Raw genomic sequence first — 24,917 nt, forward strand, 5'->3', positions numbered from 1 at the left:
TAGCGGCTTCATCAGAAGCCTACTGGAGTCTTCAGTGGGCTTGGGATCGGGGCCTACCCAAGCTGTGTGTAGCAGGTTGCACAAAGGCCTGGTGGCATCATGCCCAGGGCCACATCATCACAAAACCTGTCAATTTCATGACCACTAGATTTATTTATGAGCAAATCAATACATGTCAACGTGACAGAGAGGGCAACTTCCTGCAGTATCTTGGCAAGATCATATTGTATTAAATGTGTGGATGGTTTGGGTATAATTGTGTGCCAGGAATTGTATGCACTCCATGGGGGAAGGGCTACCACAGCTCCTCCAGGAAGGGAAAGTAGTAGGGGATGATCAAGGCAAATAACACCTCCAGGGAGGCACCGACTCCTGGGGAGGCTCTCCTATTCTGGTTCTGACTGGAGCCTCCAGAGACCAACAAACAAAGACAGGACTTTTGGATAAACAGCCTGAGCTTAAACTTACTTGGGGCCTTAGTTCTGGTTCTTGATCTAAAGAATGATTTGAACTTGTAACCAGAGGAAAACCCAGTTGTGAGGTTGGAAGGGCTGACACCTACCTACCAGAGCCCAATATTGGAATTGGGGGTGCTGTGGTAAGCTGGTTAGCATGTGGATAGGTTCTTTTATTGTTTCTATGTTTTTGTTGTAATGCTTTTACTTTAAGAATAAATGTGCTTGCTGAGAAGGAGCTGTGACGTAACCACAGGAAATATAGTGGTTGTAGCCCTTGAAGTAAAAGCAAAGCACAGGCATTGGGCTTTTAGACAGACTGGCTTGCTAGGGGTAACCCAGTGTGGATCATGCAGGTGTGCAGCCTTTAAAACCCCTTTCAGAAGGGAATGAGATGTAGGTCTCCAACCAGTGGAGGTGATGGCCAGGAGCCAGACATCTTTTAGTGGATGCTCTTGAGGGACCACGGAGGAGAAAACAGTGCAGTTACCCTACAACTATGACTGTCAACTCTTACTTAAAATTAATATAAATTTATTTTCAAATATCATATCTTGATAAAACTAAAATGATGCTTCCTGGATTTGTTCCTAGATGCATCATCTTTTGGCCAATAAGACAGCTGATTTTGGTTGTGTAATGGCAAAATAATCATTTGTAGGAGAATTTTGCAGGAACAAGAATAGTTTTGATTGTATCCCATTTTAGAGTGATAAAAATCTTCAATGCTAAAATTGGATATGTTCCCACAATGTTAAATTAAGGGTACATTGATTATTGTTCAGTAACTTTTACACACAGTATTAGTGGCTAACTCATAATGCTAAGGCCTAGATGACCTAAGGATTGTTGTATTTAACTTTTTAAATGATTTTTTTCTGTTGGGCCACCAACCTGCTGCCACTTCAAACTGAACTTCAAATATTAGTGCACCACATGTAATGCCAGCAAATTTTTAATAAGAAGACACAAACTTCCATTCTCTAGTGATTTTGCTACAAAAAATTGCAGAGAACCTTAAGGTCGTAAATAGTTTTAAAGTACAGTGATGTTAACATGAAATACTCTGAGGGTTTAAAAGATTACTGACTTTTTTAAAATTCTAGCTGTTGATTTGAATGTTCTTGACAAACATTTTGAAATACTTTCATGAATATTTGTGCAACAATGAAACTGTGGATAAAATGCATTTTCACCACAGTTGCAACAGAAATCCTATATCAATGTTTCTATAATTTCTACAAGAGAGCTCTCCTTTGTATATGCTGAATGAAATCTGTGATGTTTTAAAAGCAAAACAGATACTTCATAGAGCTTTAAAATTCATGTAGACTGAAATAGCTACATTTTATCATGATGAGTCTTGATTATCTTGTTTAATCTTGACACTTGTTAGCTACCCACTTTTTAAAATAATAATAAAATCAAAATTAAAAGTCTTTTTGAAACGGAGATGTTCATTCATCCATATTACGAATATATTCAATTTTATTAACCAATAAGAAATATTTGCCCTATGTGATGCTCAAAATGAGTTAAATATTTCAGTACTTCACTGTGGAGGTCACAAAGGCATGAATAACTGGGGCCAGGCCCACATCAGAGAGAAATGGTTACAACAGTCAGACATCGTATTATTAAATATCCAATTTTTGCTCAAGCTAAGGCAGAGATTGAGTTGAGTATTTGTATCTTTGCCTTCTTTCGACACCACAAATGAGGAAGAGGCGCCACCTAGTGCCCATCAGCGCTAACAGCTACCTAAGCTGGTTAGTGCGATAGGAATGGCGAGCATGATTAAAATATTGATGTAGTCACAAGAACCGTTCATTAAGGCAATTTAATCTTTGCTATTAATGTCCTTTCAATTCATTTGGGGTAATTAAGATGCAGTTAAAGTGATTACATTCTAATTACTTATGCTAGACTAAGGAGCGTTTGTCACGCTAATGCAGTTAACTAAGGACTCGGCTAAAGAAAGTTAACATTTGCTTTAGATGATGTAACTGGAAAATCAGGTCCTTTCCCTGTATTAATCCAGTTAGCAGCATATTCCGTAAGGGTGACGTCAGCTCATTGGAGCAGTTAAGGATCCCTCAACATTGCAACGTGGAGTAAGCCCCTGAATCCCAGCCCTGTTGAGTCAGCACCACTCAGCCTGGATCACTTTGTTATTGCAGTGGAAGCAAATTAAGGTCACTAATTTTCATATAGTGCCTATAACTGGGATGCTTACAATTAAGATTCTCCTCTGGAATCTCCCTGGCCAATCTGTGGACATTCTGCCTTATTTCCCACAGAAAGATGCTTTACTTTCAAACAGTTCTTTTATTCAGATATTCAGATATAGCAGCAAAGTTAGCAGAACTGGAATCCAATTTGAGTCAGGTGGGAGATGAATTAGGAGGATATATCCTAGCACTCACTTTCCAAACATCTAGAGTGGAATAGAATGACAGTGAAATACTGAACTCTAAAGGAAGCATAAACCTGAACAATCATTGAGTTTTTATAGGTAAACAGGATTGATCTATATCAAGAGTGGAAAGAAATAACATGGTGTAGTTTAGGATATACCTGATGATTTTAAAACCATTAATACACTCTTCTGCTGGTGTGGGAGAGAAAGAGACATTCCTTAGTTAACAGTGCTAAGCAGCACTAATGTTTTACTGGGCTGGGGAGGCTTTTATCTGCTAAGCTGGGAATGAGTCCTGGTGCGTTTGTACCAGGAGCACTGCCAGCTTTTCCACCGCCCTAGGCAGTGGAAGGTCCCGCCCTGAAATGCCGCCCCCTCCACCCCACAGAGGCAGCAGAAGGTCCCGCCACCGAAAAACTGCCGCAGTCGCCACCCCCCAAATCGCAGCACCCTAGGCAACTGCCTAGGTCGCCTAATGGGTTGCGCCAGTCCTGGTTTGTATGGGCCTAGCCCAAGTGCAGGCCTGACGTTGCTTGGTACGTCTAGGCACTACCATAGCACTCCTTTTGCATAAAGCTAGGTGGGGCTGCACAGTAGAGCATTGACAGAGACAGCCACTTGAGGGCCTCCTCTGTCCTTCTGAACACCACTGAGGGCCATGTGACTGGGATAGGGCAAGTCAAGGACATCGACCACATGGACCCAGTGGCCCTAATACTATGTGTAATGGCACAGAGGGGCTGGGGCTGTCACTTTAGGCCAAACAGAAATGTTTGGCTTTGTGAATGAATCGCATTAAATGAACATGATTCGTATAAGCCCCTAATTATGTTCTTATACACGCTGTATTTTAAGAGTTCTGTGAGAATGTCAAGTATTTCTATTACTATTCCTATCTCTTCACACTCCATGTTTGTGTGATGATATCCATGTGATAAATTAATTTACCATACACCTTTGACCACTTTGCCATCAGTATGCCTACTGATTCATATTCGCTGGAACTATTTTTAACACCCCAAACACCTAAGCCGCTTAAAATAGATGCCATTTAAAGAAATCAGTCTGTTAGAGAAATGTTTCCTCCTCCTCTGTCCAAATGTGGAATTTCCTCCAAGAAATCTCCCCCCACAATGGGAGAGATATAGTCCTGCTCTACCGATGGGTTTTCTATACATGAAAATGTCACTGGATATTTTATGATGCGAAAAGCAGGAACTTTGGAAAGAGATTGTTCCCAGCTTCACAATGTGGCTCAATCCCTTCTAGCGCCAGATGGTCCCAAGATAATGCGTTTTAAAATCATGACATGTTTCAGTTTAGAAAAGACATTTAAGGTAAATCTAAAGGGGTTTGTGGTTCCATCTAAGACCTGTAGATCTGGACTCGGGGCTAGATTCACAAAAGTATTTAGGGCCCTATATCCCAGACTTAGACACCTAGGTGCCTAAATCCCTACTTTAGACTCTATTGCAATTCACAAAATCACCTTCGAGCCCTGTAGATACCTAAACTCACTTGGCACCTGCATTTTTGCAATAAAAAGGTGCTTACGTTTCTGCTCTCCACATGTGCACTGCTGCCTCACTCTAGGTGTCTGGAGCTTATCTCCCACCCACTCACCAGAGTGATTCACAAACTGGAGAAAACAGGCATTTGCCTGCCTAACTCACATGTGGCCCAGTCCAGTAGGTGGGCTCAAACCATGTCTACTGGATCAGGCCTCTCAGGCAAATTCAGACAAAATGGAGGAGACCCTCCCTAATAACTTTTAGCCCCATGGTTAGAGTACTTAACCTGGGAGGTGAGCACTGTGGATAAATAATCAAATAGTCATTGGGTGAGAGATCGAGCGTGAGAAAGTACAAGCATGAGAATGACTCTAAAGCCTGGTGGTTAGTGCACTTACCCAGCTAGTGACTCTTCAATTATTTATCCACAGTGGAAAAGCTTCAACTGGAGAGACTGAAGGAGCCCCACATCAGAATGTCCCAAAGCCCAATGGATATGGCATACACCTGAGCATTGAGGAATCCCTGTTCAATTCCCTTCTTCTCATCAGGTGGAGTGCGGAACTAAGCCCAGGGTCTCCCACATCCCAAAGAGTGCTCTAACCACTAGATTAAAGGTTATGAGAAACGTCTTCTCCCCCCCACCCCACCAGCTTCTTGCAACAACACACCTTAGGCGCCTAACTCCAAGAGATGGGTTCACAGCTGAAAATTGCTAGCAGAGAGAGGTGCCTCCCTGCAGCCTGGACTTAGGTGCTTATCTCTGTGAGGGGGTGGGGCTTAGTACACTTCTCTCTCATTGGCATCTCCCATTGGCTAACTTAGGCAGCTCTCCACCTAGTGTGATGGCTTTTGTGACTTTCAGTCTGAGAAGCCTGTTCATCGTATAGGGAATCTCGGCGCCTGACTCAGGCTTTGTGAGTTGCAGTGTTGTTCCTGTGATTTTCTAAGCATCTAGGTATTGTGATGTGGAGTGCCTTCATGAACATAAGTCAGGGTAACTAATGGATCTGACTTTAGAAGCCAAGGAATATGAAAAATTAATTCCAACAAAACATTTGAAAACTCTCTAAAACATTCCTAAAATAATTTTTCCATAGGATATGCAGAATACATGTTAATGTGAGATAAGGGTTTTATTGGCATTAGCCTGGGATATCATGCAGAATTCCACAGTCATGGGTAATGTGCATAGAAAAGCACATAGCTATAGTTTGTAAAAATATCTTTGGAATCTTCAGGATCAAAGGCACCATGTACCGGCACATTACTTATCCCAAAGTAGGGAGAGCTTGCAAGACTTCCCAGTTTTGCTCCACAAAGGTATTTCAGGAAGATTATATCTAGAGTAGATAGGGAAGTTTCAGTTTTCATGCTCGTTCAATCCATAGCATACTGTTGAAACTTCCAGCCATGCTGCTAATTGGTATCAAGTGCGACCACATGACAAATGCAATGGAAATTAGTGTGATGTGAACCTGACCACCAGAAACTGAACTGAGACCACTACCTTATTTAATATAGGACACAAACAACCATCAAACAATAATGATCTGTGGTCATCATTGACATGGGCCAGGTTTGAAAACATGTCCTATCACCTTGAGGTGAAAGACACTATATCCCACCACCAGTCCACTTCTACTTTTTAGCAAAATTAAAAAAAAATTAATATATGAAATCCCCATATTTGGAGCTGTATATCTGCATACATCTATCTACAGTTGCATTGATACATACATCTCAGAAAGTAAGCAGACAAATAAATAAATCCACCAAAGCATAAACCAACAATGTGTCTTGGTTTTTCTATTTGCTATGTGCTAGAATCAGGCTATGATACTGATGGAACTGCAAAAGTTTTTCAAAGAGAAACAGCTGAGCAATAGAATTCTGTTTGATTCCATGTTGTGTTGCACTCAGATGGAAGAATTACCCTCAGTACTACATCCATCAGGGCACAGCTCTGTAGGAAAATATTTCCAGAATCCTTCCATTCATTGAGTTGTTGAGAACTTGACACTTTTCCATTTTATATCTGAAAGAGTGCGGTCACTGCCGTTAACATTTTTAGCCATTGGCTGATCAACTTTTCTTTCAGTGGCAGCTCACCTGTGATTTCAAAATCTTTCACAGAAGTCAGTTCAAGTTTTGTCCATATCGTTTCTTCTGTTCTCCATCTTGACCCTGAGTACCAAATTTTCAAAAGGAGAAGCTGTGGCAGAGTGGAAGTCATGGTGTTGTCTCTTTATAACGTGTCTGAAGCAGAGGGCAGATTCCTTTTGATATTTTCTGTCTTTCTGTGTTGTGTTTCTGTGTGTTTAGGAGTTGAAAATCCAGAAGGGAAGGAAAGTTGTCACTTTTGTTTATGTTTTAGGTATAACAGAAAGAGAGAGAGAATTGTACTGCTCCTGAAAGTGGGCAGTGAGGAAATAGTTCTGTTTTGTTTTTTCTTAGACTTTAAAAAGGCAAATTTCCCCTTAGGGATGATCTTCTGAGTGGGGCAGTGCAGTCAGCACAACATGTACCTACTGCAGTTTTGGCTTTTGGACCCACAGAAAAGTTTAGTTCCCAGTGCAGATGGAAAAAATATTTACTTCTCTACTCCCAATCCCATGAACTGAGAGAGATAAATCTCATTACTGAGTTTTCATATGGGGCTTGATTCTTCTCCCACTGAAGTCAATAGGCGCTTTGCCATTTACCTCAATGGGACCAGGGTTGGTCCCATTGTGTGGGGTACAATCAGCCCAACTCCTTGTTTAAAAGGGAGCTTAAAAGAGCATTCACAAATGGTGTAATGCTCCCATTCTAGTGAGCAGTAGGTGCAGCAGGAAGTTCTGTACCACTCACAGGCAACTGGGCCTTAATAAGAGGTACCAAACTTGGCAAGTTAAGTCAGTCAAATCCCCAAGGCAACTTAGAAGGAACAAAGGAGACAAAAATAGATGGATGGACTGAATCAGGAGAATTGCAAGTGTCAAAACTATCTGTTGCTCAGGGCAGAGAAAGATGGAAGTGACTAGAAGAGGCCACAGTTCAGCCATGGATTTATAAGTCTCCTTGTGACGCTGATAATATTACATTGTCCTAGCTACACACACAGAGTGTTGGAGTCAAAGTGACTTGCTTTCTATATTCTGCTTTGCCTTTTTCTTAAACAGGCTTTTTTCAGAATCTTTCAAATGGCAGCTCAAGGGGTATCACTCAGCTGCAGGCAATGCTAGAAACAAAAGGCACCGTTCTTTTTATTGGATGACATGGGGAAATGGCCAGCTATGCTACACATGCCAACATTGTGATAGAGAGATACAATCATAGCGTGATCATCTACAAAAGTACAGCATCCCAGTGGTTTTAAATTGAAAGCATTTTTGTGAATTCAGGATCTGTCTTGTTTGTACCAGTCAGACAACTCAAAAACTTAAACTGCTTCTGGGTAGGTGTATGTTAAAGACATGAATCCAAATTATTTCTAGTGTCATTCTCTGCTACTCATAAAATATAGTGCTCATAAAGGTACAGGATTAACTATCCAGGACACTAAGGCCTGATGGTTGTCCAGAAAGGGCCTAATGTATCAGTCTTTAAGCAAGCCCTGACTTCAGTGATTAGCTTTGCCTGCTTAAAGAAAAAGGACTCTGGCCCAGAAGAGAGAGGGATGCAGCTGCTTCCTCTTTCCACTACCTTGGACTGGATTTGAACCAGTGACACACAGGCAAAAGATTCCATTTACCATCACTCATGTTAGGAAACAATCATCCTCCACTCCTACTTTTGACAGGCTCTTATTTTGGAGTACTTGTTTCATCCCCAGCCCTACATTTGTGCTTTGGCAATTTGAGAGCTACAATTTATTATTAAAATTGATTGATTGGCTATAGAACAGAGAAAATGGTCTTAAGGAAAACCGATTATTGTTTTTCATTATCACTGTTAGTTATTGTTAGTGCTAGCAGTGTTCTTGGTGCTGTGTAAGGCACAGAAAATAAGAGTAGTGCCTGCCCCAAAGAGCTTACAAACTAAGTGGGTACAATTTTCAAAAGTGTCTAAATCACGTAGGTTGCTTTAAATGGAATTTAGGCTCTTAAATCCCTTAAGCACTTCTGAAAATTTCACCTAATCTGTTTTCCATGGAAGTCAATAACAGTCTTTCCCCTGACTGCCATGGGAGTTGGATCTATCCCTAGGAGACCAAGAAGACCATGTTAGATTGTCTAAATGTTTGTGAAGTTATAGTTTTTTAAAGTATATGCTTGTCTGAATAGGCGGGAGTAGCACACATGTTTAAAGTTAACTGAATTGGGGGCCTAAATGCATTTGTTCTCTACTGTGCTTTTTAGGTCAATCAGTTTGAAAGTTTAGACTTGACAAACATGGACCATCATAGCATATTGCATTTCTGAAAAAGAAGGCCTATGTATTTTTGTCTTTAGAAGAAGGTCATAGCAATGTCACCAGCAGGGCAAAGTATCAGCATGTAAGTGCTTTGCTGAATAAAATTGGGATTACTCACATGCTTAAAGTTAAGCACAAGCTGAAGTGCATTGCTGTATCAGGACCTTTGTTAGTTGACAGCAGGGAAGTTTCAGCTAATGAAACTTCCCTGCTGTAGTTTTCTAGCTATACCAAGAATTTACAAGGTATTGCACAGACATGAATGAGAGTTCAGATTTGTACAGTAAACATTGGAGACTTCTTTTTAGTACAGTTAAAGTGTACAGTCGTTCTTTTGCACCAAAAGATACAGAAGAAAATAATTATTTTTTAAAGTAATGACAAAAAATGTCCACCCACCTTTTAAAATTGTCTTATGATTTAGGATATTTCCACTGATGTCAGTGGGGCTAAGATTTCTTCCTGCATTTCTGAAGTGGAAAGAAGTAAGACCTGGTGATTAAGGCACTGGAATGGGACTCAGGAGTTCTGGGTTCAGTTTCTGGCCCTGCTACAGATTTAGAGTGTGACCTTGGGCAAGTCATCTAATCTATATGCACCTCAGTTCCTATTCTGTAAAATGGGGATAACAATGTTCCCTTTTATTTCACCCTTTGCCTGCTTGGTCTAGTTAGAGTGCAAGCTACAGTTTGCACCCAAACAAAAATATAAAATCTCCCTCTCATCTGACCACCCTCTTATATCTCAGTCCACACCCTCAAAGGTTGGAGAAAAGAGATGAGTCTCTCAGGATGCCCAAAGATCAAGAGATCCAGGAATGAGTTCATTTCACTAATGTCAAAGCTGCAAAGCTCTCATTAGCTGCCTATGGTACCAATGATTTTGCAGTGAGATCTCCCAAAAAAACCAGTTTCGCACAAAACTGGAAAATGTGATTGTTTTTAAAATTAAATGTCTTGAATTTTAAAGCAAAATGCCACAAATGAAATACAAACATCTAGAAATCCCGACATTGGTTTATGCACCAGTGTAGAATGCATACGCTGCACCTGCCCATGTAAACATGTTGTGCGCTGGGCTGATAACTTGTCCTGGGAATACCAGCCCAGTGTGCAAGGGGAGGAAGGGCAGAAGGGAAGGATGAGAATAGTACCCACTCCTTGGGTTCGAATGGATGGGGACTAGAGAATTCATTGACAGTCCCCATGTGGAGTAGATCTGTGTCTAGCCCTGGCCCTCTCTTTTCCTTACCTTGGCTGGCAGATCACCTCTGGGAAGGGAGAGGAGTTAGATGGTGATTTAACCATTCCACAGCTGCTTCAGAGGACATATTTGTAGCTGCAGGCTCCATGCACCAGATAGATAGTCCTAGTATTGGGTCCTATATAAACAGATGAAATTATATAGCTATCTTTACATTTACAATGCATGTTAAAAATCAAGCATCAGTTATTAATTAAGAGCATCCTCTCATAAAAATTTAGCTGACAGTTCTGACAATTATACTATAGGTGAAGCTGATAGCAGCACCTATTATTAAGGTTGGTTGACACATCCCATTATCAGACTCTGTTTTCAATTGCTTATAACTTTGCCAAACAGTAACCATTCAGGATGAAATTCTCTATGCTGGATGTCTGCTTCAGAATATTTTTTTTTTAAAGCTGCAGCAAAAGCAGCTGGTTCAGCTGATTCCAAGAATCAGATTAGGAGGAAATATGTTGTTTTGTCCCTGTTTAAAAAATTCTTACAACCCTTTAATTGAAAAGCCCTAGCATCCCCATGCTTTGTAGCAAGTCTTTGAAATTTGGCTGGGGTGGAGAGAGGCTGGCTTGCTGGCAGGGATATGCCTTTTGCCAACCCTGTGAAAAACTACCTTAAAAAAAGCCTTTAAAAATAGTCAGTTCATACATGCTTAGTAGAGTATTGTTAAAGTTTGGCAGCTAAATTCTCTGAGATTCCGTCTGTACTGAGCATGCTCCATCCCTGGGCTGCAGGGGCCCTGCAGAGCAGGACATCTGTGGGCCACTGTCATGCTGGGCACTGGACAGTGACAGTGGAGAGACTGTCACTTCTATGGTCTTGATGCCCCATGCTGTCAGCCTGGTAGTGGAGAGGAAAAGGACAAATCAGTTTGACTGAAATGCAGACAGGACGAAAGCTGCACCAAGGATGGGAGGGAAAGGGAGTAGATTGGGGAAAGGATCTGGGGCTGTGGTGGGGGAAGCCATGCTGAGAAGATATTGGGATTGTCTGGGCAAAGAGCCTGAGTGGGGAGGCTGGAATGAGGAGCTTGAGGAGGGAGACTGAGACTGGATGAGGAGCTGGGGGCAGAGAGGAAACTGGGATGCAGTGCCAGATTAATGCATAGGCAAACTGGACCCATGCCTAGGGCCAAAATTTGTGGGGGGAGGAGGGCCATGCACAATGTCACTCAGGTTTGGCCTGGCTGCCCCTGTGTCATGACAGAGGTGTGGCCAGACCAAATTTGAGTGAGTGGCACTCACATTAGAAGTGTATGTTTACCTAGAGCCCTGTGATGGGTTAATCTGGCCCTTCTGAGATGAGTAGTTGTGGTGGGATGAGGAGACAGGACTGGCACAGGGTCAGGCTGGAAGGAACATGGGCAGGAGGGGTCAGACTTCAGGGAGGGGGGCAGAAAAGTTTGTGCCCTCTAAAGCATGCTCCCCTCCAGAAACAGGTATTGGACCCCAAAATTCTGAGTCTCACCATACCTCTGCTATCAGTAGATATCTGTGAAACCAGTCTGGCAAAGTGTGTGTCTGATTCTTCACTAGTCCAGGTCCACGTAGAGGAGACAACCTACTACTGCTATCAGTTACTCTGTTAGCTCAAGTAGCAGAGGTCTGTGTTATAGATCTAAAGGTTCTAACTCTGATGCTGAACCATGTAGGAGTCAATGTAATTCAACACGATTCAATTTATGTGTTTTTATTTTGCTTTTTTAAAAAACCTAGGAAATTACACACAAAAATCTACATTTTAAAGAAAGATTAATGTTGCAAAGTCAAGCACTCAAAAGGTAGGAAATGTCAGAAGCCGGGTTACCCTTGCAACCTTAATTCGGCCTCCTTGTGCATATACATTATGATACAGTCCTTAATTACATGATCATATACTATTTTTTCCACAGGACCCCTGCCTCAATCAGTGCACAGGATGGACTGTGGTCTGGGGATTAATCAGGGATGTGTAGTGAAGGAGCCTGTTATTTCTTGAACACCAGCCTCATTTATTGCAGATGCTGGAAGGTGTGTAGCGAATGAGGCAGGGAACTGCAGGAAGAGAAAGGACAGTCCATGGTCAAGGCAGTTGAATGCTGCCCTGGAGAACTGGATTCTATCACTGCCTCTGCTACAGAATTCCTAGGTGATTCTGGGCAAGTCACTTAAATCAAACTCATCAGAGATGATTTCTAATGACGTGTTTCTCATTTTCTGAGAACCTGAATTGAGACCCTGGGTTCTGATTTGCAGAAGTGCTGAGCACTCACAGCTGCAGCTAAGGTCCATGGGAGCTGTGCTTTGAACTTAGACAGTGCAATAAAAACGCTAAGTACTCTGAAAAATCATGTCCTAGACGTCTCAAAATGGGCACCCAAAATTAGTGGACACTTTTGACCTTAATCTCTGTGTGCCTCAGTACTGCAACTGTAAAAGGGGGATAATACCTCCCCGTCACCTCACAGGGGTATTGTGAAAATAAATTAATATTTGTGAAGCGCTTGGATACTATAGTGATAAGCTCCAGAGAAAAGCCCATGAGGTAATTAATAATTTAATATCCGGAGAGGGTTTGAATAGCGTGCAGTAAATAAAGCATGGGGCCACACGTTGAATAATGAGACTAAAACAAGATATCGAACAGCTGCTCATTCAGTAAGTACTATCCAGCCTGTGAGCATTTTAACTGGCTTATTTTTTGGGGTAGAACCACACTTTACTCCAATAGGAAGAATGTCAGGATCAAATAGTAAGAATGTCAGAAAAGTTTATATCACTTTCCTGAGAGGACTGCAACTGAATGTTGCCTTCTCTGATGAGATCAGTGGAAGCACCAGAGAGAGTTTTTTTCTCAACCTAAATTAGGAAGTATCTGTCACGTGATTTCACGAGAGTTCCCTGGCTCTAGAATATGTTCCCTTTCTGATCCATCACACTTTGGATTTCTCAATCATCCTGCCATTCTGCAAAGCCTACCATTTTTCCTGGGCACATGGATGGGGATTGATCTGTGGGGAGAGGCTGGTAAAATATGAGGTTATTGTTTTGTTGGTTTTGTTGGCAGGTCTGATGGTGTATTATGTGATCAGTCTAATTCAATCTACAATATTGTGCTGCATTAGGCACTTTTTATCATTTTAATAGGTGTAGAGCCAAGGCGAGGCACTTTCAATTAAACTGAACATCATTAAATTAATTTTGGAAGCATTGGTAGCAGCCCCATAATTAAGGCTGGGTTTTGAATTTGGTTCTAAGCTCTGCTTCCAAGATCCCTTACAACTTTTGAATGGCGTAACCAATTTGTTCGCAGATTGAAATGCTGCCTATACTGGGGCATGAGAAGAATGTTCTAACAATTTGGAAAGTGACAGATGTTTATTTGATCTTTAATCACAATTTTAATATTTTATGTTTTCTCCCCAGTACCTTAAACTTTTTGGATCCCTGTGTTCTCAGCAGCGATAGGTTTTGAGAACCTCAGGCCTTGTGCAGATGCTGAGGTCCTCAGGAACAAGGTATTTTCAAATCATGGGCCATTTTCTAGGGAATTATTTAGGCATCTTAACTTGTATGGGGTGGAGCCACAAAGATCAAGAAGATGTCAAGCTTTACAAGGCAGATTCGCAATGCATGTTTATTTTCTGCTATTCTTCATATTTCTGGAGGACTGTCCTATACTTGTTTGACCTGGAACTAGGAGGTTTATATATGCAGATAAACCAACTCTGTATTTACTGCTGTGTGTCTGTCTTGTTGTGATTCTAATGCTATTTGTCCAATTAGGACAAATTATAACGAATGATTATTTCATCGGTGAACAGTGCATCTATGCACAGGTCAGAATTTGAGCAGCCATGGACAGATTAGAGAGGGGGCATTCTGAGAAAATGAAATGGTTTTTAATTTTCTCTCAAAGTTTGTTTCTCTGACTCCCCTCGGGGCATCACTACAAGGGCAAAGGTAAGGATGGACACTGGGGTCGTTACAGCAGCAGTTTAAGTTCTTTGGATGCCTTTACTGTGAATTTCCATACTTTCAAATAGTTGAGGTTTTGTTAAAGTTTATTCTTTACTGTGAATTTCCTTGCTTTTTATTTTTTGTTAATTAGGGTGACCAGATGTCCCGATTTTATAGGGACAGTCCCGATTTTTGGGTCTCTTTCTTATATAGGCTCCTATTACCCCCCCACACCCCCGTCCTGATTTTTCACACTTGCTGTCTGGTCACCCTATTGTTAATAGATAATACAACATTCTTGCAAGGGTATTTAAACTCTTAGGTTACCAATATATATTCTCAACTTCAACTCCATCTTTTGTCCAGGAATTAATTAATTAATATACAAAGCATAACTTCACTGAGGGTTTGCTTGAATGAAAAACATAAGATTTGACATATTAATGGTATATTATCGTAGAGGACAGGGAGTTTGAATTTTAAATGGTTTTTTAGTTCAAAACAACTATATAAATTTTTGAATCTTTGTCCATTTAACTAGTGTGTCATAATCGAGCAAACATGCTGTAACTGGAATAAATATTGACAAGTAACTTCTTCAAAAACTTCACTGCTGAGAGAACTGAAATGCCCTTATCCCCTGCCTCATGCACAGGTTGCTGTGAGTGACAATACACGAGATGTCTGGGGGCCTTAGTGGAATAATCTGATCCCCTCAATCCAATACTAAGGGAATGGGTGGTCATACTGGGATACTAGGAGCACAGCTGGTACTGAGCTCAGCAGAAATGAGGACTGAATGGGCATGGAGGAGGAACTTTAATTTTATCTTTAGAGGTGGTCCCTCCAGGTCAGCAATGAGGCATAATTGCTGGGGAATGAAAGGGAAGCTTGCATTCCCAATGCCCCTTCTGTCTCTGTCCAATGGATAATCTCCAGGTCTTTCAATACAGCATTTTCACAAGTGCTATATTCACTTTAAAAATACAGAACAAAACAACACCAAAAAACAAGAATGGAAAGAGAGATGGAATTGCATGGAAATGTTGTAACCAAGATTTACTGTGTCACTGTTCTGGGTGTCACAATGTCATTTGTTTTGTTCAAAATATCTAATTATCTGGCCTGCAAGAGTGTAATACAACCCTGTTTCCTCTCAGTTCTTTGTTCCACTGCCAATTAAAAGATGCTACAGAAAATGGATTGACAACAAAAAAAGAAAGATTAAAAAAATGTGGAAAAGTTTGACTTGAAAAATCAGTAAATTTCCACTTCATCTTACAGGGATGATGCATAGTTATACAGCCAGCATTACTGGGCATTACAAAGGTTAAATGCCTCAATTGTAGCATTTTAACAGACAATTATAGAGTGCCTTTCCCTCCTCAGATGTTTTCTCTATACAATAAAGTAAAAGAGGACAGTAAGTCTGGGTCAACATGGTTACAAGCATATCTGTGACCCTCACAGGATGTTATTGGGGAATAAAAGGCCAGATTACCCCTTCCCTGGGAGAAGTCAAGGACGTGGGGGGGATTTCCTCCTGATGTTTCTTTCTTATGGTCCTGCCAGGGGGATGAGGTTTGCTCCATGGAATGGAGAAGCCACCCTCACACAACATGAAGCCCTAGAGATCTGTAGGATGTCAGGCAACTGTGAGGTGCCTCTGTGCTGATTCCATACTCCGGCAGCTTCCTCTCAGCTCCCTGGCATCATGGCTCTGGACCCAGACTGCCGGGGACTACCCCTAGACGTGGCTTCCTCAGCCACACCCTTCCCCACTTGGAGGGGGATTCTATGGGTCGAATTCAGAGATGAACCTAAGGGAGACTAAACTAGTATAATATACTAGGTCCCTCAATATGTATGGTACACCAACTTTGAGTCCCTCAAAAGTCCATTAAACTTAATTAGACTCTGACTTCCTGAGACTTACTTTGACTCACATCCACTGACCAACCTGCAAGCTACACCTCACTCCAAACCTTACATATCATCTTTGAATTTGACCCACCAAGTCTGAGTGTAAGGGAGTCTTTGGGAATATAAAGTAATGCAAGTCACACTCCAAAGGGCCATAAGAGATGAGTGAAATGAGTCGTGAAGAAAATCAACTGGTGGGTGGATGTAAGAATGTACAAATTCATGGAAGAATGCCATACCCTCCTCTATCTTACACCTTCCTGTATTGTCATCTAGCTGTTCAGCATGTAAATTACACCAACACAAACTCACTTATATATACATAAGTGAATATAGGTGGGTCCAAGAGGGGCTGACTGAAGAAGGATCTGACTTACCCAAACTTAGACATCATCCCTAAATTTGGGAAGATCTAAGATGAAATGAATGTTATTTCCAACTTGTTTACTGCATTAGCAGCATCTTCTCCGATGCTCTCTCAGTCCGAACTCTAACATCCCCTGTGTTTTATTGCAGCATGCAAGAGGAAAGAACAAGAACATGGGAAAGATAGAGGGAATACACCCAAAAAGCCTCGGTTGGTCTTCACGGATGTCCAGCGTCGAACTCTACATGCAATATTCAAGGAAAATAAGCGTCCATCCAAAGAATTACAAATCACCATTTCCCAGCAGCTAGGGTTGGAGCTGAGCACCGTCAGCAACTTTTTCATGAATGCACGGAGGAGGAGTCTGGATAAGTGGCAAGACGAGGGCAGCTCCAATTCAGGCAATTCATCATCTTCATCAAGCACTTGTACCAAAGCATGAAGGAGTAACCACGAACTAAACCTCGGTGGAAAAGCTTTAAAAATAAATAAACAAATAAAGACCAGGACCTCAAGATAGCAGGTTTATACTTAGAACTATTTGAAAAAAAAAGTTATTTATAAGTCCAAAGAAACCAAAGACTTATTTCACCTGCATTTTGACTTTGTTCTGAGATACACACTTTAGTAGGACGACGACTTGCAAAAAAAGAAAAGAAACAAAACAAAAAAACAGAGAGAAGCGAAAGAAACCACTGGTCTTACACCTTCATCCATGATCATTTTCACCGTATTTGGCTTGTTTAGTGGTTTGGAGCATAGTGATTTCTTGTCATTGAATGGACATCTTTTCAGATATGGCTCTTCATTTCCACAGATATTGCCATGAAGGTGTATGGTGTATCCGTACTGTGTACACACCAGTGGTTAGGGACTTAGTCAGGGCTCGTCTTCAGAAAGGGTTGTGCCATAGCACAACCAACATAGCATGGAGTCGTCTGAATTCATTGAACGGTAGTGTGATTTTTGCTATTTTATCGTTTGAACTTCACTAGTGCAACACCTGGAAACAAGTTCAAACTAGGCAAAGAAATTTTGAATGATACCTAAACCAGTGCATTCTCTTTGTTTGTTAAGGAATGTTCAGATTTAAAAAAACGTGAAATAATATTCCATCCATTAAAAAAATCGACTAGCTACCAAAGAATACATTTAATATTATATTGCAGGTATTTTATTGCAATGATTTTAATATTCCAAAGCTATTTTTACACAAAATACTATGTAGAGTTATAGGTATAAACTAATCTAACTGTATAACACATAAAACCTGTAATCAAGACTGTTATTTGCAATTACTAAACCACTTTAATATTTGTTTCCAAGACTGGCAAGAAAGAATGTCATTTTAGGAGTAGCAGCTAATGTCACAGTGTCAGAGCACAGATGCTGATAGTGGGATCCTGCTTTCACTGAAGTCAGTGGGTTTTGCCATTGGCTTCAATAGGAGCAGGATGTGGCTTTACAGCTGTGTGTATGGCTGATGTGATATTTGCCATGTATGCATACCTTTATTACACTGTTCCTGGCTGACATTGCTGAAGGGTCATCTGCTTGAAGGGTGTCAAAAGACCATCTTTCCCTACCAATGTATTTTATGTACATCTCCCAGCCAGCAATATCATCTAGATTCCAAACATTATATTCCATTCTATTTAATTCATTTTGTACACAAAAATTAAAAATATGAATAAATTTACAGCGTCCAATTCTGCCCCATTGACATTGAAGTCTATGGATAAAAAGGCCATTAATGAGAAAAGGAGTAGAAGGAGACATGGAGGAATGTGCTTTTGGGACCAAATTCTTTTTCCATTGAAGATTATGGCAAAACTCCTGTTGACTTCAGTGGGAGCAGCTCCAAGAAGATTACGTTTGTGCTTTTTTTTTTCTTTCTTTTTTTTAGGGTGCGGGGCACATCTTGAAGTCAATAGCAAAACTTCTATGGAGCTCTATAAGAGCAGGATATGGCCTTTTGTTTTGTGGGTTTGTACCTGCTTACTAGGTTAAGTTTTTATTCCAGTACATTCTTTCTTGCATGTCTGTTAACCAGGAAAATGCATGAAATAGTTTACAATTTATAGTTGAAAAGCTTTAAGTGCTCTGTTGCTAACAGAACTTTCAGAGAAATGAAATTGTTCCATTCTTATTGTGATAAAATCAAAAAGAAAGCAGTGCAACATTTGCATATAAAATTCTAGTGTAGAGGGGAAAAGATTTTACATGTGCCTGTTAGATCTCTAACTGGTATTTCAAATTACTGTAGCAAATCTCCTAAACATACCAAATTCTAAAGTGAGCAAATATGCAGGTATATGTCCCATTGCTAGGATAAGAAATCTGAAATCTTTCTTATACCTGTAGCTTAAAAAAAAAATCAAGGTAAACTAGAATCCAACATATGTTATCATGGCAGGTTCTATTTTCTTGTGATAAAGTCCAAATAAAATGCTAAAGACTAAGAAATTATGCAACTTTGCAGCACCATCTGTTTCCCAAGTTAACCATGTTTGGTCAAGTTTCAGGCTATCTAGTTATAATTACAAATAGGTATTTTAAAACACAACTGAAATATCTCCTTATTAAAACAATGTTAAATGAGAACAGGATGTTTGTCACTAAATATTTCTCAAAATTTTTCCTATGTTAAACTCATTTTAAAAAACTGACAATGCAATTGTCTAATGAAATGTGTTCCATGAATATTAGAGTCTCTAGTTTACCTTAAATTCTAGCACGGTTTCTTTTAAAAAGCTCTGTTCCCAACTAGACATTATTGAAGTGGAAAAATTAATAGGAAGACATAACCTCACATTTAAGGGATCTTATAAAATGCAGTTTCATTAATATAATATTGAAGAGGACAACCATAATTAACATTTTGCTTTCTCCAGGAAAACACTGCTTTGTAACTTACTTATAGTTTAGAAAGAAAGCCTTATTTATTTAAAACTTGAGAATTTAAAAATGCAGGGAAATTCAAAGTACATTACCACATTTTTTAGTATTTCCATTGTAATGTGTCTTGAGACTATTTGCTGAAACCAAAGATAACTTTCATACCAGCATTGAATTTACACCCAATATGCAATTTCAGGATCTCTTGCTATGTACACACACACACACACACACACACAAATTGATGCACAAGTTAAAGCCTAAAAGTGGTTTTCTTACATCTGTTTAAACATGTTTTAACCTTTTGTTTTTATAAGCCATTAAGAACAAAGTCACCCTTCCTGTAAGCAATATGCTAATCACACTTTGAATATACAGAGAACACACACTTCTCTTTAGTTGGTTTCTAAATATGAAGCAAAATAAATATGGAAACCTTCATCCTGATTATAAAGTTATTTTATCCCTCAGGATACTGCTCCATTGCACTGACTGAAGCATAGACAGTAGATCATTTGGTGCACCCAGATTCTTATTATTTCTTGTCTTTAGTAATGGTCATCCATGAAGGTGATTTTTTCCCCCAAAGTTGCGCTTAAACTTCTACACAAAGGATAAAAGCCTGGCCCCACTGAAGTCAATGGGAGTCTTGCTACTGACTTCAGTGGGGTCAAGATTTCACCCAAAGATTTCCTGGAAGAATGGAAGTTAGTATTAGACTCAAAAATTACCACTGAGCCACTGGCTCAAGACCTAAGAATGACACGAAACAGTTCTGAAAGGAAGCAAAGTGGAAAAAGTTTGGAAACATCAAGAAATTGGACTAAAATCAAAGTTTAGTTAAACAGATATTGCGGATTAGGAATATGCACTCAGTTCCTGAAGTGCATCCAAAAATTACCATAATGACCCAAGAGAGGGGGTGTCAAAAAGGTTGAAAGTTTTAATCCACCCACATCATAAACTGCATTATCAGATTTCCAGAAAAAAACAACACTGCTACTTTTTTGGCTCCCATATTGCTGTCCAAGGGCCTCATCCTACTGTCCTTACTCAGGGTAAAAGCAAAAGTAAAATGAAAACACCTACAATGGGGGTTGTTGCCTAGCGTCTCAGTCCTGCTCATTTTGAAGTCAATGGCAAAATTCCAGTTGACCTCAATGCACCAGATTTCACCATGCTTACCCATGTTGAGTGGAATCTTACTCCATGAGTAGTCTGTTGAATTCATTGGGATGGCTTCTGGAGTTATGTGCTACTCAGTGTTCAGGAGGTTCACCATTCGGCTTATTGTGAGCAGGGTCAGGCCCTGAGAAGGACTTCAGAATCAGGCTTCAACATCAGTGGGCATTCTGCCCAAAGGGGACTACCTGTCCTTGGAGGGCAAGAAAACATGGCTGACCTTGTTATACCAAAGAGTCCTAGGACACTTCTCCTCGCCCGAGTTGTGAAAAAGATATTTTTTCCCAGGAAAGGTGGTACTTCCTCCTCCTTCTCTTTCTCTTATCCTCCTCCTCTTCCTCCTTCTTTGTACATAAGGATGAAAACTATGCATTTAGCAAACAAAGAGAAAGCACTTATCCTTTTTCTATCTAGCTGTGTTTAGGGTGCATTCAAAGGCCCAGAGGCTAATTTTGAGACTTTGCTTGGCCTTCTGGTTTATTATTGTGGTGTGGTTAGCTTTACAATACATTTGGTAACTATTTCCTAACGACAAAGAAGCAAAAGGTAAGGAATAGCTACTTCCATGTGTTTAAAAAAAAAAGTGTGTAAAGATCTACTATTTATAGTGTGAACCAAAGACGCTACCTCACTCGATTTCCATTGGTGATTTTAATCACATTGATGATACCAAAGAATACCAAAGATTTTTCATGCACGGCCTTGGTCTGTAAAGGGAACTCATTCTCCTTCTTAAATACCCTCCACCATCCCCCTTCCTCAACCTTCACTCAGTGTGTAAACTTGTCTGCATTCTTAATAATAATCATAATAATCTTATGAATACTACTCTTACTACAACTGCTATACTGATGATAATGATAATAATAATAATTAATAAAGCTGTAGGCAAACATATTGCAAACTTTGTAAACTCATAGGACGAGTGCCTTGCTTGAACCAAAGTGTTAAACCGCTGTTGACCTCTTTATCTCTCACCTTATACTCTTTGAATACCTCAGCCTGTTAGAAAGGCCACTAATGAAAAAAAAAGGAATAATTCTTCACCGTGGTGCTTTTTGCCGTGCAACCATGCAATGAAACTTTCTTTGATACCAAAGGAAAATGTTTTTTTCCACTTTCTTGCTGACAAACCAAAGGTTCCTTCTTCTTTCCCCTTGAAAGCAGCTTGAGTCCCTCCACCCAGACAGGCCGTGCATTGCTTTTACCAATTTCTCCAAATACCTCATAGTAATAAATCGTTAGGGTTATGTTGTATAGAGAGTTTATGTGATAAGGCAGAACTTACTAGTTTGATAATTGTTAAGGTTACTTAAAAAAAGTTTTATAACTCTTATTTATTTTGTAGAGGTTGTTTTGTTTGTATTTTTATTATTATTATTAATTATTATTATTATTATTGTTTGGGTTTCTTTCTTTCTTTCCCTTCATTTTTTTGGCAGAACTGCTCTGTTATACTCAAGGAAGATCTTATTCCTGGAAATATTTCAAAGGTTGGGTAAAGATTGTTGTTTGCAAAGAATGCAAGAAAGGGAGAAAATATATATATATATATATATGGCTTTGATTCCTTTTGTTTAAATTAGGAAGCTTTTTGTGTTTGCTAGTCAATGTTCTTTTCACAGGGTAAAAAAATATTCTCTGCTGTGATAAATGGGTTCCTATTTTTTCTCTATAATGTGCTGTGATTTTTAATTTAATTACATTTTGTATATGTTTATTTAATCACTGCTTTAATTTATGACTATGTAGTGAAAAAATTGTATATAGTAGATTCAAAAATGGCCAAAGCTTTGTGTTACAATCTTTTTGTTCCTGATGCTGAGATAAACTGAAGGAGAGTGCTTCTCTTGACTGCAGGGTGTATCTTCAGACTTGTCTTAGCATGCACTTCAATGTGTTACAAACACTGCCAGGTCCCCCACCTCCCAGAAAACAAACAAAACTTGTACATGCCAAAATGAGTGTTTCAAAGTAGTACTTTTGTCACTTAGAAAGCAGAAAGGCAATGTTAGTGTGTTTTTTCCTTTAATTTATTTGTCTTTTTCTAGGAAGGTTATTTTGTGGGTAAGACCTGCATATCCAAAGAACTTAAAAGTTGTTTAATGTTTAAAAGCACTGGCATTTGTGAGAGACTTTGATTTGTTTTTGGTTTGATTTGCCATTCGCACGGGTATAGCAAGTAGAGGGCGTAAAACTTTGGAGAAAAGCTAACTTGAATTTGGAAATTCTCTTCAGTACATGATCCAGTCTTCATCAAGCTTTCCTCCTCTCCCTCCCCCACCAAAACTGCTTCAGCTGGCTCCTGCTGCCATTGAGGTCAATGGGAAAAGTTTCACTGAATTCAGCTGGGCAAAATGGAGCTCTGAGAATCCACTATTAAGAGCAGCTGGTCTGCCAGACACTGTTATTGGGTGTGCATTTAGGCGCAGAACAGGACAGTTTCTCAGTTCCATCAAGCATGGAAATATTTTCATGGGACATGAATTTTTCTTCCCCCTCAATCCTCAAGAAAACTGGCAAAATAAATGTGTAGGCTCTAATCCACGCAAGCCCTTGTGCTTTGAACACAAATTTAGCCCCATTAAAGGCAATGGGACTACTCCCACTCTTAAAGTTAAGCATGTGCTCAAGGCCTGGCTTCAGGAAAGCACTTAAACATAGGTTTAAGAGCTTTCCTAAGAGGGAAGAATTTAAGTGGGTGATTCAATGCTTTTCAAACTTGGGGCTTATGGCCCAGGCCCTCAAAGGTATTCAGGGTCCTAAACAATGGAAGTTAAGAGCCTAAGTACCTTTGTGCATCTGAACGTAAGTGCTTTGCCAGATCAGGACCTTCAACATTTGAGGAGAAAGTCATCGCCCTGCAGAAGCCCAGCATAAGGCTGATCCAGTCACTAAATGAGACTTACGGGATGGAGAGGCTTTGCCCAAGGTGAATTCAACCCATGGCTATCTGTTTGGTCAGCCAGCAGAAACAAAACAGAATAGAAATGTATTTCCCCCACACCCTTAGAACTGGAAACATGTACTGTATTCTGTACTTCCCCTACGCCTGGCATCACTTTGTACATCTTTAGAGAACAAAATCAGTTTTAACTGAGAGAAAAAAAGAAATGACAATGATAATTCTGCAAAGCTGATGGTGGCATCATGGCACAGAATATACGATGCCATTTACCTGTATTTTATTTTGCCTGAGTGATAGATTCTATTTCAACTAAATGCCATGTACCAACATGATTTGTGATGGGTGTAAATATTTTCTTTTCACGCACAATAGTTAAACTCAAGGTGTACACTGTTTTCGTTTTTGGCGATAGTTGAAGGGTTCAGAGAGGGAAGGACAAAGGAGGGTTTGGGCTTTTGGTCAAAAGTTACACTTTCTTAGATAAATTTTTATACTTCAAGTATTGAAATGGGGCAATAAAGATGCTCTGAAATGCAGGATCATTAAATGGTCTATTGGTAAGCATTGGCTAATTGTCTGCTTTTAATACATAAACTAATGCCGTGCAATGAGTTATGTTTCACATGGAGGAGGAGACAACATAGTAGTCTATTAATCCAACAGTAGCTATTAAACACTGGATGGAACTGTATTTAGAAAATGTTTTCTGTTTAGTATTTTGATTTTTCTTGGTATGTTCTGCATTTATTGCATAATCATTGTGGAATCATTTTAGTTTTGCAGTATGACCCAAACAACAGTATTAAAAGAAAATAAAGTTTAAAGCATTGTCTTTTCCTTGCTTCAGTAGTTGTCTTCATAACCCTTGTGTCTACTGTCCAGTCCAAGCTAAACAACCTTCATTCACTTAGATGCTCCCAAATGATCGAGTATTTTTTTTTAGTAACCTCTTCCCACTCTTCCTCTCCTTTTTCTGCTTTTTCATTCTCACTACACCTTTGACCTTTACTATTTTTTTCAATGCAAGTCAGTTTCCATGTTCAAGTTAGCTTGATTGTTCATAATGTAAAAAGGGCGCCAAAGACAATCATCAGGTTTAAGATCAGTAGAGATAGGAAATCTTCCAAGAGCGAGAGGGAGTTCTTCCATAGCAATGAGAAAAAAAAGAAAAAGAAAAAAAATGAAAACTTAAGAGAAGATTTTGATAAAAAGACAACTTTGCTGTCATTTTTGGTTTGCCAATTAGAAAACAGTAGTAGTTTATGCGTTGCATCTGCATTTCATACTAAGTGATTATTGTACCTAATTACAGCTGATTGCTAATATTTCCTCAATCTCTCTCTCTTAGTCAAGCGCTTCTTCTTCTGTATTTTGTGTATAGCGACAAGTGTAATGCACTAGGCATTATTCTGGTTTGTTTATGGGTATCTCCTGTACTGCGTTAAGATTTCTTTACGTTACTTTTTTTAAGCTTTGCTACTGTTCTCACTTTATGCCGTGCAATATCATCTGCTGTGTTTGCTAAGCAAAAAAAAAAAAGAAAAGAAAAAAAAAAAGCAAGTGATGATGTCATCATGCTTTTCAGTGTTAAAATGTTTCAGCGTTTATGTAGTCACAAAAGTGTAGTAAATAAAAGGTTGGATTTTCCAGCACTT

At 39.7% G+C, this 24,917-nt stretch overlaps 1 protein-coding gene across 1 annotated transcript in view; it reads left to right on the forward strand.

Annotated features, from left to right (window-relative positions):
• The window catches only part of ONECUT1 (one cut homeobox 1), a 34,700-nt gene extending 12,050 nt beyond the window's left edge, over positions 1–22,650 (forward strand). Inside the window, exon 2 of the mRNA XM_034784381.1 lies at positions 16,424–22,650. Coding sequence (XP_034640272.1) covers positions 16,424–16,716 — 293 coding nt within the window. The 3' untranslated portion in view covers positions 16,717–22,650. The remainder of the gene's footprint in view (positions 1–16,423) is intronic.
• The last annotated feature ends 2,267 nt before the right edge of the window (positions 22,651–24,917 follow it).

This window comes from Trachemys scripta, chromosome 10 (assembly GCF_013100865.1).
Source record: "Trachemys scripta elegans isolate TJP31775 chromosome 10, CAS_Tse_1.0, whole genome shotgun sequence".
Lineage (NCBI taxonomy): Eukaryota > Metazoa > Chordata > Testudines > Emydidae > Trachemys > Trachemys scripta.